The sequence below is a fragment of the Carcharhinus amblyrhynchos genome, chromosome 1 (genome assembly GCF_965287045.1).
Source record: "Carcharhinus amblyrhynchos chromosome 1, sCarAmb.v2.hapA, whole genome shotgun sequence".
Classification (NCBI taxonomy): domain Eukaryota; kingdom Metazoa; phylum Chordata; class Chondrichthyes; order Carcharhiniformes; family Carcharhinidae; genus Carcharhinus; species Carcharhinus amblyrhynchos.
Genome location: NC_137324.1, coordinates 169,509,889 through 169,522,416, shown reverse-complemented (window position 1 = coordinate 169,522,416; position 12,528 = coordinate 169,509,889). Strand labels below are relative to the sequence as shown.

The 12,528-nt window shown below is 40.5% G+C and overlaps 1 protein-coding gene across 6 annotated transcripts in view; it reads left to right on the top strand.

Annotated features, from left to right (window-relative positions):
* wrn (WRN RecQ like helicase) overlaps nucleotides 1–12,528 on the top strand; it is a 101,363-nt gene that overhangs the window by 53,872 nt on the left and 34,963 nt on the right. For all 6 annotated transcript variants that reach the window (XM_080195140.1, XM_080195148.1, XM_080195110.1 and 3 more), the window contains 7 exons: nucleotides 1,584–1,685; nucleotides 3,917–4,009; nucleotides 5,594–5,735; nucleotides 6,446–6,616; nucleotides 7,643–7,737; nucleotides 7,845–7,920; nucleotides 11,959–12,038. In XM_080195140.1, the coding sequence (XP_080051266.1) occupies nucleotides 1,584–1,685; nucleotides 3,917–4,009; nucleotides 5,594–5,735; nucleotides 6,446–6,616; nucleotides 7,643–7,737; nucleotides 7,845–7,920; nucleotides 11,959–12,038 (759 nt within the window). The remainder of the gene's footprint in view (nucleotides 1–1,583; nucleotides 1,686–3,916; nucleotides 4,010–5,593; nucleotides 5,736–6,445; nucleotides 6,617–7,642; nucleotides 7,738–7,844; nucleotides 7,921–11,958; nucleotides 12,039–12,528) is intronic.

Here is a 12,528-nt window from a genome sequence, read left to right as displayed (position 1 = left end):
TAACATTCATGTCTATAAACAGGACTTGAGATGCAATTCTTAAATTTGTTATTTAAACCGTAAATCTTGTACATGGCATGGTGGCACAGAAGTTAGCACTCGGGTTCAACTCTGGCCTCAGATGGCTGTGTGGAGTTTGCATGTTGTTCCCATGTCTACTTGGGTTTCCTCCGAGTGCTCAGGTTTCCTCCCAAGCCCAAAGATGTGCAGGTTAGGTGGATTGGCCATGCTAAGTTGCTCCTTAGTGTGCAAAAGATGCATAGATTAGATAGAAGTGCAGGGGTTACTGGGATAAGTCAGTGGGGTGAGGCCTCGGTAAGAGTTGGTGCAGACACGATGAACCGAATGGCCTCCTTCTGTATTGTAAGGATTATATGGTTTTACATTTTGTTATTTTCTTGCAAGAATAAGTCACTTGTAATTCTGAAGGTGTTGACTGTTGTTCTGTGTATGACTCCAAAGGCACCAGCAACCTTCTAGTACCATGAGGTCATTATCAGTGAATCTAGACAGGGAATATTGTGAGGTCATTTGACATTGGAAGGCATCACAGCTAAATTCAAATTTACCTCACCTATCCACACACTCTTCTCCAGTACGGGTTAGCATCAAAATTTGGAACTCTCAATCACCCCCACCCTTTTTGCTTTGCTACACTAACTAAGATTAGTAAACTTAATAAAGATTGGTGAGGTCGTGACCTTCTGGTCTATTTTGCTTGGCACTGTAACTTGAAGGATTTTTAGATATTAAGGTTAATATTTTTACTGATGCAAATCTAATGTGAACCTATCATAACAGTTATTTTTAGAAATCCGTGCACATTATATGTGAAGCATTATGTACAAGAGAACAGAAAAGGCTTTCTGTTCGATCAAAAACTTACCTGTGTGTGTGGACAGCAAGGTAGTATAGCATACTAGAGCCTAAAGTACTGTGCTTTGGAGCAATGTGCTGTGATTAAGTTTCCATTCTTATCTGCACTGTTGGGATGTATTGATCAAGCCGAGGCCAAGAGCGGCACGATGGCACAGTGGTGAGTATTGCTATCTCACAGTGCTAGGGAGCCCGGTTTGATTCCCAACTTGGGTCACTTTCTATGTGGAATCTGCACATTCTCCCTATGTCTGCGTGGGTTTCTTCCGGGTGTTCCAGTTTCCTCCCACAGTCCAAAAGACGTGCTGGTTAGGTGCATTGATCATGCTAAATTCCCCCTCAGTGTGCCTGAACAGGTGCCGGAGTGTAGCAACCTGGAGGATTTTTACGGTGACTTCATTACGATGTTAATGTAAGCCTACTTGTGATATTAATAAATAAACTTACAAAAAAACTGCAAGAGCCTATCTATAAGGAGGAAGACAAATTCAGAATGTAAGTCATATTACGTGCACAGTTGCATACCATCTAGTGGTTGGCATTGCTAGCATGCTGGCATAGTTCACTCAGGGAGTGGCGTGCAGCCCAGAGAGGGTCAAAGTGGGATGAAGGATCTGAGATAATTTATCAGAATTTGGTCAAAAGCATGCGTGTCTGTTGAGAAAGCCGCAAATGTGTAATTGATGCAGTCATTATTTCCTCTTCAGGCGGCTGCTCAGTGAGATTAAAAGTCCAACTTTTCGAGCCTACAAAATTAGGATGATGGAAAAAATAAAGAAGTACCTCACGTCATCGAAGTGCAGAAGAAAGTAAGTACTTAGTTCCGGTTATTCACCGTTTTATCCATTTTCCATGCCAGTTAGTGCCAGCTTGGCTCAGTTGATGGCACTGTCATCTCTGAGTCAGTGTCATGAGTCTAAGTTCCGTGTCAGGACTTGAACACAATAAAAGCTGCGACTTCAGTGTAGTAATGAAGGCAGTGGCTGTATTATTCAAAATGCTATCCTTTGTCAAGATGATGAACTAAGAAGAAAAGCAGGGAATTCTCCTGGTCAATAGTCATTCTTCTCTCAACACCCACAACTGACTGGTCATTCATCTCGATTTTGTTTGTGTCTGTTTGTTCATGCCCAATTTTCCCTCAACTCCATGCTGGAATCTCCCCAGTTTCATTTCTGCCCTTGATGCAGCATTGAACCAACCCTACTCAAAGTCAGAAATTACATCTGCTGCAACTGTGTGACTTTGGTATACAATGAATACAATTCCTCCTCATCCTCTGACACACACACACACACACACACACACACACACACACACACACACACCCCACCCCCATGATCTCCCTTCAGCCCTTCTCCTCCATTGCCCTTGGGCAGCTAGAAATGAGCAATAAATGCTCGCCAACCAACAATACTCAAGTCTCATGAATCGATTTTAAAAAAAACCGTTTGTCTTGCTGCCTATTTGTTGTCAGACTACCTTTCCAAAATGGTTGAGCTGAAATTTCTGCCAATTAACATTTTGAAAACCAAAGCCATTGTTTTCTGATCATGCCACAAACTCTGTTCCCTCATAATTAATCCCATTCAGTTCTGTGCTCAGAGTCTCCGCCTGAACATGACTTTCGCAGTCTGATTCCTATTTGACCCTTGGTTGAGCTTTTGACCACTCTTTGTCACCACAAACACTGCCTATTTTTACCACTGTAACATTGATTCTGCTCCTGTCTGAGTTTGTCTGCTGCTTACTATTCCTGCTTTTGCTATCTCTAAATTTAACCAGTTTAATGTTCTAATTAACTGTCCTTAAACCTACGCTAATTGAAAACTTTGCTGCCTAAACACTAATTTGCACCAGGGTCTTTTCATCCATTGACCTTCAGCTTGCTGACATACATTGGCTACAGTCCACTAACACCTCTATTTTAAAGTTTCCTAGCTATGTAATCGTTCACCATTTAATCCTCCAATGTGTTCCTGTGCTTCCCCAGTTCTGTCATCCCACTGTGAGCAGCCAAATCTCCAGCCATATAGATCCTAAACTTTGGATTCCCCCCACAAACCCCTCTGCATCACCACTTCAGTCTCCTTTAGTATGCTGCTTAAATTCTATTTTCTTGGTGGACAGGTCTTGGTGAGTCAGGCAGTGAGTTCTCTGCTGGATTCCCAGCCTCTGACCCAGTAGTTATATGGCAGGTCCAGTTGAGTTTCTGGTCAGTGGTAATCCCGAGATGTTGATATTGGATGATTCACTGATGGTAATGACATTGACTGTTGGAGATAGTCATTGCCTGGCACTTGTGTGGCATGAACATTACTTGCCAAGTCTGAATGTTATCCAGGTCTTGCTGCATATAGGTACAGGCTGATTTAGATCTGAGGAGTCATGAACAATGCTGAGCATATGCAATCATTAGTGAACATCCCCATTTCTGACTTTATGATGGAAGGAAGGTCATTGAAAATATATTTATTTATTGTTGGGCTTAGGACAATATCCTGAGGAACTTCTGCCGTGATGTCCTGGGACTGAGATGGTTGACCTCCACCTTCCACAGCCATCTTCCTTTGTGCTAGATATGACTCCAACCCAGTAGGGAGATTTCCCTCTGACTCCCATTGACTCCAATGTTGTTAGGGCTTCTTAGTGCCACACTCGGTCAAATGTAGTCTTGATGTCAACGGCGGTCATTCTCGCCTCACTTCTTGAGTTCTGCTCTTTTGTCCATTTTTGGACCAGAGCTGTAATGAGATCAGGAGCTGTGGGGCCCTGACTGAAGCCACATTGAGCATCAGTGAACAGGTTGTTTTTGATTAAATGCCACTCGACAGCACTGTTGATGGCTCTTTCAATCGCTTTGTTGATGAACATGATAATACTCATTCATTCTCTCTTGCACATTGAGAAAGCCAATTTCTCCCCTTTCATAACCTATATCCAGCTTTGAATTGAAAAATACTTGCCATCTTAGCATTTAGAGACAAAACCGCAACCTAAATATGCTCATCTGATGCTAAGTGTTTTTCCATTCCTACAGTATTATCTTGTCCCATTTTGAAGATGAACAGCTGAGGAAGGCTACCTTTGGGATCATTGGGACTGATAGATGTTGTGACAATTGTAGATTAAGGTAAGTGATGCAGCTGGGGGATCACAGACAAGTTCGATAATGATTGAGATGTCATTTTGGGAATCAATATGATTTATGAGCTGTCAGGCTTCCCTGAGATCAAAAAATATGTTTCCCATTGCAGTCATGTTTTTAATCCATCCTTTGGGTCCCTTGTGCAGATAAATGGCTTATGAAATTCTATGCATCTGTTTAAAAATAATGCTTGTTCTTTTTTTTATTAATAACTCCCTCCTTTATCACTAATATTAACAAGAAGATATTCACTGATGTGATTTGTGATCCTTAGGGACCATTTATAGTTAATGTGCAATTTCTGCAATGTTTTGAAAAGATTTAACTGGGAGATGAGGGAAGAGCTAAGCTGCAATATATAACATACAATACAATGTGCAATTCGTTCCCCAAAGTAAATCTATTATAATGCTATACAGCAGCTGCTGCACTCATACTTTACAGACTTGTGCCAAAAACAATGTAAAAACAGAAAGTACAGCAATGGGAGTATCTTTTAGAAAAAGGATCTGTGATCTGATATTCTAACTTCATATTTGATGTCTGTCTGAATTTTGAGCAGTGATTCATGAGTTTAGATGTATCTAAAGTTAATTGAGGTGAATGGAGAGAGCAGGAATAGGCACCCAGCCCTTTGAGCCTGCCCTACCATTCAATGACGATCTCGAGTGCAATCTCGATTTGACATTCCTCCCTAACTCCCGATAACATTTCACCCCCTCCCCCTTGCTCACCAAGAATCTATCTGCCTTAAAAACATTCAAAGACTGGACTGCCACTGCCTTTTGAGGAAGAGCATTCCAAAGATTCTCAACCCTCAGAGAAAAAAAAATTGCCCCTCATCACTGTACTAAATGGACGACCTCTTATTTTTAAACAAAGGTCCTGTGAATTAGATTTCAGTAAGAAGTCTCACAACACCAGGTTAAACTGCAGCAGGTTTATTTGGTCGCACAAGCCACTTCTTCTTGGAGATCCCCTCTCCAATTGGAGCCGGCAGTTTGCGGTGTCAGTGGTAGCCATGATGTGGAGATGCTGGCGTTGGACTGGCGTAAGCACAGCAAGAAGTCTCACAACACCAGGTTAAAGTCCAACAGGTTTATTTGGTAGCACAAGCCAGATCATAACTAGAGCACATCATAACTAGACTTCAAACAGTGGACCCTGGTACTGAGAGCTTTCAAGGCACCATTCAGAGAAGAGTGAGAATTTCTCCTGATGGTTTGACAAGTGTTCATCCTCCGTTTCACTCCACCAAAAACCAAACAGTGAGTTACTCATCTTCACACTTGCTTGATCCTTAGGTTGACTGATGCATTTTTTTGGCATAATGGTAACTGCACTTCAAAAGTGATCAATTAGTTTGGAGTATTTAGGACAGCTCAAGAACATGCTAGGTGCTACGTAGATGTGCTTTTTCTTTTAGCAAAGTACGTATATGAATGTAAGGGCAGCTGGGATCAAGCAACCCCTCCCTCAAACAGAGGCAAAATAATTGCATTGTTGACATTTTCTGGGTTTACATTACATTCTATAGGAATTTATTATTTTGCTTGTTTTCTGCTACAGAATTGGTCGCTGCGTTTCTGCAGATGATCTGGAAAATGAGATGCAAGATTTTGGCAAAGAAGCGTACCAGTTGCTCTCTGCAGTCCGTGTTCTGGGTGAAAAATTTGGCATTGGGGTGCCTGTTTTATTCTTGCGAGGATCTGTAAGTCCATTGCCGTTAAAATCAAATACTTGCAAAAATAAAAAAACTGGTTTCTGGATGTCAAATCCAGAGAGTGAACTTTAACTTGTTTCCCAATCTGTGGCACTGTTGCTTCAGATCCGGAGTTATCCAAAGTCCCACTCCGCTGCTCTTTCCCTGAAGCCCTGTTTCCTTTTCAAGTGTGTATTCAATTCCTTTTGGAAAGTGATTATTGAAAATGCTTGCACTGCCCTTCTCAACAGTACATTCCATATCACAATTCATTGCTTTGAAAAGCTCCTAATACTCTTTCTGTTTCTTTTGCGAGTTGTATGTACCTTGTGGTTATCGAGCATCCTGCCAGTGGAAGAGGTTTCTCTTTAATCTATTAAAACCCATCATTGTTTTTAAACATATCTATTAATTCTCCCCTTAACATCACATAACTGAGGCCCTTCATCCCTGGTTCCATTATCGCAAATCTCACCTTCGCTGTTGCCAAAGTTTTGACTTCCTTTTATAAGTTGGGATGCCCAGAATTGGGCACAGTACTCCAGTTGAGGCCCAACTAGTGATTTACAAAGCCTTGAACATTTGATTTTGTACTTGGTGTATCTATTTAGAAAGCTGAAGATCCTGATAGCGATGTGCCATGTGTGTAGGAGTAATTGGGATATTGAGTGTTTGACTTTCTTTGTCAAACAATGAACATACTTTCCTTATGTTTGCAGTACTCTCAACGTGTGCAAGAAAGGCATCGCAGTCACCATCTGTTTGGCAGTGGAAAGAACCGTCCTCAAAACTGGTGGAAGGCCTTGGGTCGGCAGCTCATCACTGAGGGCTTCCTGAAGGAAAGTTCCAGCTTTGACAAATATGCTGTCATAAACTCTTTGACTGTTAAGGTCAGCATGATTTATTTCACGTTTGTACTAGGATACCGCAAAGGAAGCTGGATTATTAAAAGTTCTTTGGAGACGTTCTGTATAATGTTCTAGGTGGTGACAAAGGGAACTGCAGTACTTTCAGAATGAGGTCATGTAAAATTCACAGAGCTGATTTGTATGGAAGACGTGGATTTGACAGCATATGCTGAAGCCAAATTGATTAACTATGTCCATTCTAGAGAGATGAGCCAACGTTTGTACTTGCAAATGTTTGTATTTAGTTTCCTGGCAACTGAAGTCTGTACTTCAGCTCTCAATCTCTATCAAAGTACTTTTTTCCAAAAAGGACTCTTGTATTTCTTCTCCTTTGGGTGTTGAATAATCCTCTTCCCCTTTTCTCCACTCCAAGTAGATGACGTGAGGGAACTCTGCTCTCTTTTCCAAAGAGAACTGTCCATTTTTTCTCCAAATGCAAGCGTTTAGTTTAAGATATCAGTAGCAATTTTTAAGTTGACCATATCAACTATTTGCTCATTTTTGTATGTTTTATTACTGCTCTTCTCTTTAATACCAAAAGTATGTTCCCAAAACAATTTCTTTTTCATTTTCAAGTTAAAGTTCACAGATTTTGCTGAGCAAAACACAAAAATGGAAGAACTGCATTTATATAGCAACTTCCATGATCTTGGAATGCCCCAAAGTGCTCTACAGGCAATAATGTATTCTTGAAATGTAGGCACTGTTGTAATTCAGGGAATGCTGTAAGCAGTTTTCACAAAAACTTTGAATACGGTTTTTAGTATATGTTGCATGGAAATATCTTTCAAGTACAATTATGGAAATCTAAGTATATGCCAAAGGGGAGACGAGGCAGAAGAATAATTTAATATGAAATATGCAAAGCCATTATGTTCAAAGTTGCTGTAAAAGATTTTGAACAATGTATTAAACCAACTGCATACAAATGCTTCGGGTCCCATTAAGACAGTAACTGAAATCTACGTTCTAAGTTCAATTATGGCATGAAAATTCTTATTTACATAGGGAAGAACATGGTTGAACAAAGCCAATGCTGAGTCCTGCCGCACTCTTTTACTTCAGGCTACTGAAGAGCTGTGTCCATCTGTTCCGCCGGAAGCGTATGTATTGTGTGCTTATTGCATTTAGCAGTACCTTCTTGAGTACCTACTTCATTCTTAAATTGCACAGATATCTTTGGTTTTACATGTACTTTATTTCTTCACAGTCAGGTTCAGTCTCCAATCTCACCTTCGAAATCCTCTCAACAGTCCTCCCCGTTGGCCAGCCAGTTGGAGCTTCAGGTCTCTGTTATTTACTTTCCATTGAATTTGCTTCTAGGGAGGTAGTCACCTGAAGTTGTCTTAGGAATTTGCATTACCTGAGAATGTTTACAGTTATTATTTGAAGTCTTGTCAGTGGGATTTTTACATTTTATGTTATTGCATCTGTTTAAGTTTATTAGTTTATTTATTAGTGTCCCAAGTAGGCTTACATTAACACTGCAATGAAGTTACTGTGAAAATCCCCAAGTCGTCACACTCTGGCGCCTGTTCAGGTATACTGAGGGAGAATTTAGCACGGCCAATGCGCCTGACCAGTGCGTCTTTCAGACAGTGGGAGGAAACCTGAAGGAATCACGCAGACACAAGGAGAACATGCAGACTGTGCGCAGATAGTGACTCAAATTGGGAATCAAACCTGGATCCCTGGCCCTGTGAAGCAGCAGTGCTAACCACTGTGCCCCGTACTGCCTGCTGGTTCAAATCTTTACATTCTGTAGATTAATTCTGCTTTTTTCTAGTCCTGTAGAGGTTACATTTCAATAGCTATTAGCTACTTACGAAATTACAAACAAATGATCACTTCATCAGCGCTATTGAGGATAATTGACAGTAAACCCAGGTTTTCCGTTATTTATTGAACACATTGCAAATATATTCCAACAAAGAATTACATCCAGTTTCAAACTTTGCAAAGATGTTTTCCGTTCAGGTAAATATTTTCTTATTTTATTTCAGATTATCTACCAACGTGCCTTTTGAGAACTGATCTCATCTCTTAGAATCAGCAATTTATTTCCTTTTTTTATAACTTTGTCTGCAGAAACCTGCACACCTGAAATGTTAACAATTACCAGATGTCCGAGGTATACAAACAGGAGTGGCATAATGGCACAATGGTTATCACTGCTGTCTCATAGCACCAGGAACCCGGGTTTGATTCCCAACTTGAGTCATAGTCTGTGCAGAGGCTGCACGTTCTCTCCATGTCTGCGTGGGCTTCCTCCGGGTGCTCCGGTTTCCTCCAATAATCTGAAAGACGTACTGGTTAGGTGCATTGATAATGCTAAATTCTCCCTCTGTGTCCCCGAGCAAGCGCCAGAGTGTGGCGACTAAGGAATTTTCACAGTAACTCCATTGCAGTGTTAATGTAAGCCTACTTGTGACACTAATAAATAAACTTTAACGGCTAACTTTATTCATAAGTAAATAGTGATTAGAAGCCAAACTTGTGTACAATTTTAAAAATATACTTACATTGCAAAGATAGTGATGCGTGTTCCGGGAGCAGTATCCTCTGTCCCCAGTAGATTGCGCAGAGGTTACTCTGTGCATACGGCAATGCAAAAATAATTTACGGGCTACATATGTAGTAAATCACCTGCGAATGAATCTTGCTTGGGGGATATTACCCAATCATACAAAATATAAAGTAAACGAGGTCAGTTCATTTTGGTGGAAGGTATAAGCCTTCTACTTCCATGAAGCAACCAAACCATTTTGTGATTCAATTTAAGCCAGGAAGTCCCATTTTCCTACAGTAGCGTTCATCAAAGTGAATGGTATCCATGGTGGAGATTAAAACATTTAATTATTAACCTCGAGCACTCCAGGTGTAGAGTGAACCAGATGCAACACAACAGTTTTTTTTAAAGACCTGGAATATTTTAAAAGAATTAGACCTTTTCAGTAATTTGAACTAGGCAACATAAGCAACCTATCACAGTTAGAATTTAATGGAATCATGAAGTTGTATTGACTAGGTTAAATTGTGTGGACTATTTTGTGGTCGATCACTGCCAGTGTGACTTCAATTGTTCACATTTGCCATGCTAATTTCTCTTTTGACTCAAAATGAAAATGAATTACAAATATGTGTTATTTATGCTGTGCTTATACTAGTCGTACTAACAATGATGTTGACGTGCCAAAGGAATTTAATTTCGGGGTTAAAGAGACTTAATCTAGTTTGGTTTGAATCCTCACCCAGATGGTGCTTTGACCTTCAATGCCACCTCATTACTTACCTTTTTAATAATCTTTGTTAAGACAGTGAAGGGCAGATTTGCATCAGCAGTTCTGCATTGTGATTCATTGACACTTGCGACGCAGTAATTGTGGGTTAATCCTGTTTGTGCAACAAATCCGTTTGTGCTTTAAGCAAGGAAAACGTGGATGAGAAATATTTCTGCTCTTATAGGTACTGCAGAGCAGACAAAAAAAAACCTTTAAAGATTATCTTTATAACTGTTGGCCTTAAAAGGATCTTGTAGCAGAAATTCCTCTATAAATTTTTTTAACTTCAGTTTCCCCTCACAGCCTGAAAGACGTGCTGGTTAGGTGCACTGGCCAAAGCAAAATTCTCTGTGTACCCAAACAGGTGCTGGAGCATAGCGACTAGGGGATTTTCGCAGTAACTTCATTGCAGTGTTAGTGTAATCCTACTTGTGACACTAATAAATAAACTTTAAATTTTAACTGCTAAGTTTATTCAAAAGTAAATAGTGCTGAAAAACCAAACTAGCGTTCAGGTTATAAAGAACTTACATCGCTAAGACAGTGATGCATATTCCAGGAGCAGTATTCTCTGTCCCTACAAGATTACTCAGAAGTTACCATGTGCGCACAGCAATACAAAAATAACTTACCAACAGGCTGCATACTTAAATAAGTCACCTGCACACTCCACAGAACGAGTGAATATTCCTTGGGAGATATGACTCATGATATAGAAAAAAAGTTCTTTTAACAATATGAAAATGGTTTTTCTTTTAGAACATAGTATGCACTAGGATACTCAATTATTATTATGGGAAATCCACTGACCAAAAATGTTGATGTGGGGGTGTGGGCTAGATTTCTTAAGTAAATAAAAGTGGGTAAAATAGCGCTGCGCATTACTAGAAGCAATGCATTGAAACAGTTCGTTACTAACATTGATCAGTGCAAATTGTCAAAACCAATTGTAGAATCCCTACAGCGCAGAAAGAAGCCATCCGCCCATTGCACCTGCGCTATCTCTCCAAAAGAGCATCCCACTCAGGCCCGCCCTTCCGCCTTATCCCTGTGCTTTACCATGACTAATCCATATCTTTGCACTGTGGGAGGAAACTGGAGAACCCGGAGGAAACCCATGCAGACAGGGGGAAAACGTGCAAACCCTATGCAAACAGTCACCCAAAGCTGGAATCCAACCTGTGTCCCTAGTGCGATGAGGCAGCAGTGTTACCCACTGTGCTGGAATGCTTAAAATTGTTATAAGGCCCAGGGCATCAAAAATGATGAATATTGTTTTTATATCACCACTCATCAATTCAATCAGAGACCTGCTCTCACTTCTGCTTCACTTGTCGCTAGTCAGCTTCATGCTTTGTGTATGAGTTCCTTATCCCATAAAGACAAAATTAAATCAGGAATTTTCTCCTAGACTGTGGAGCAGAGTTGAATAGCTGAACGCAGATTTGGTGGCATTAAAAAATCAACGTGTTGCTGAATGTTGAATTGGGTGTTAGGGGAGGGCGGGGGGGGGCTATTGTTTTCTTGACATAGTTAAGATTCATTCAATTTCTGCTGTGTTCATCTCTCAGTCAGCCCAATTTAAATAACATTTTCATCATTTCATTGCTCAGCTTGGCTCTCCCCATCCCTCCTTATTGTACAGTGGCACAGTGGTTAGCACTACTGCCTCACAGCACGGTTTGATTCCCCGCTTGGGTCACTATCTGTGCGGAGTCTTCCTGTTCTCCCTGTGTCTGCGTGCATTTCCTCTGGGAGCTCCAGTTTCCTCCCACACTCCTGGTTAGGTGCATTGGCCATGCTAAATTCTCCTTCCGTGTAGAGGTGCCAGAGTATGGCGATGGGGAAATTTCACAGTAACTTCATTACTGTGTTAATATAAGCCTATTTGTGACACTAATAAATAAACTTCAAAACTTCATCAGTTTGTATTCTGGACAATGACACGGGATGGTCAATTTGAAAAGTGTGCATTATTGTTGACCACCTTAATTTGCCACTTTTTTTTCCACTGGACCAATTGTGCAATTTTTACATTTTTAGAAAAAATCACTGCATGACCGATTTGGACTCGAGAAGGCAAAAGAGAATGAAAAGCTGATTTCTACAGTTGCAGTTAAAAGGTACCTTTTAGTTAGTTTTTCAAATGAGTATGTAATGTTGAGTTACGAGGCTCGGTGTTCTACCCATTTATAATTGGCGGGATGTCTGACCCTTGTTATTTTAGCCAGCAGGCTTGAGATGAGCAGCTGACTTTATTGCGAATGGAAAGATTCAATCATAACCTGGAATGTGTGACAAGACTCCATTTGCCATTACCATGATTCACAAACTGGCAAATTGCAGAGCTGGTAGCTTTGGAAAAGTTCAGGCATTACACCATAAGAGTTGAATTCCTAACGAAAGAAACAAGTTGTCTCCTTTTGGGGAGTGGAGTCAGTAGTGAGAAATTTTAAATTTGTGTTCAATAGACTGACATGTTGGAAAACCACTTATTTCAGACTTGATTAATTCATATTTTGGCCGTAAGCTAATGTAACTGCAGTATCATCTGGTCTTGCGTATCTGTACAAATCTTTCACATGAAGATGTTGGAATGCCCTTTGTGTGTTA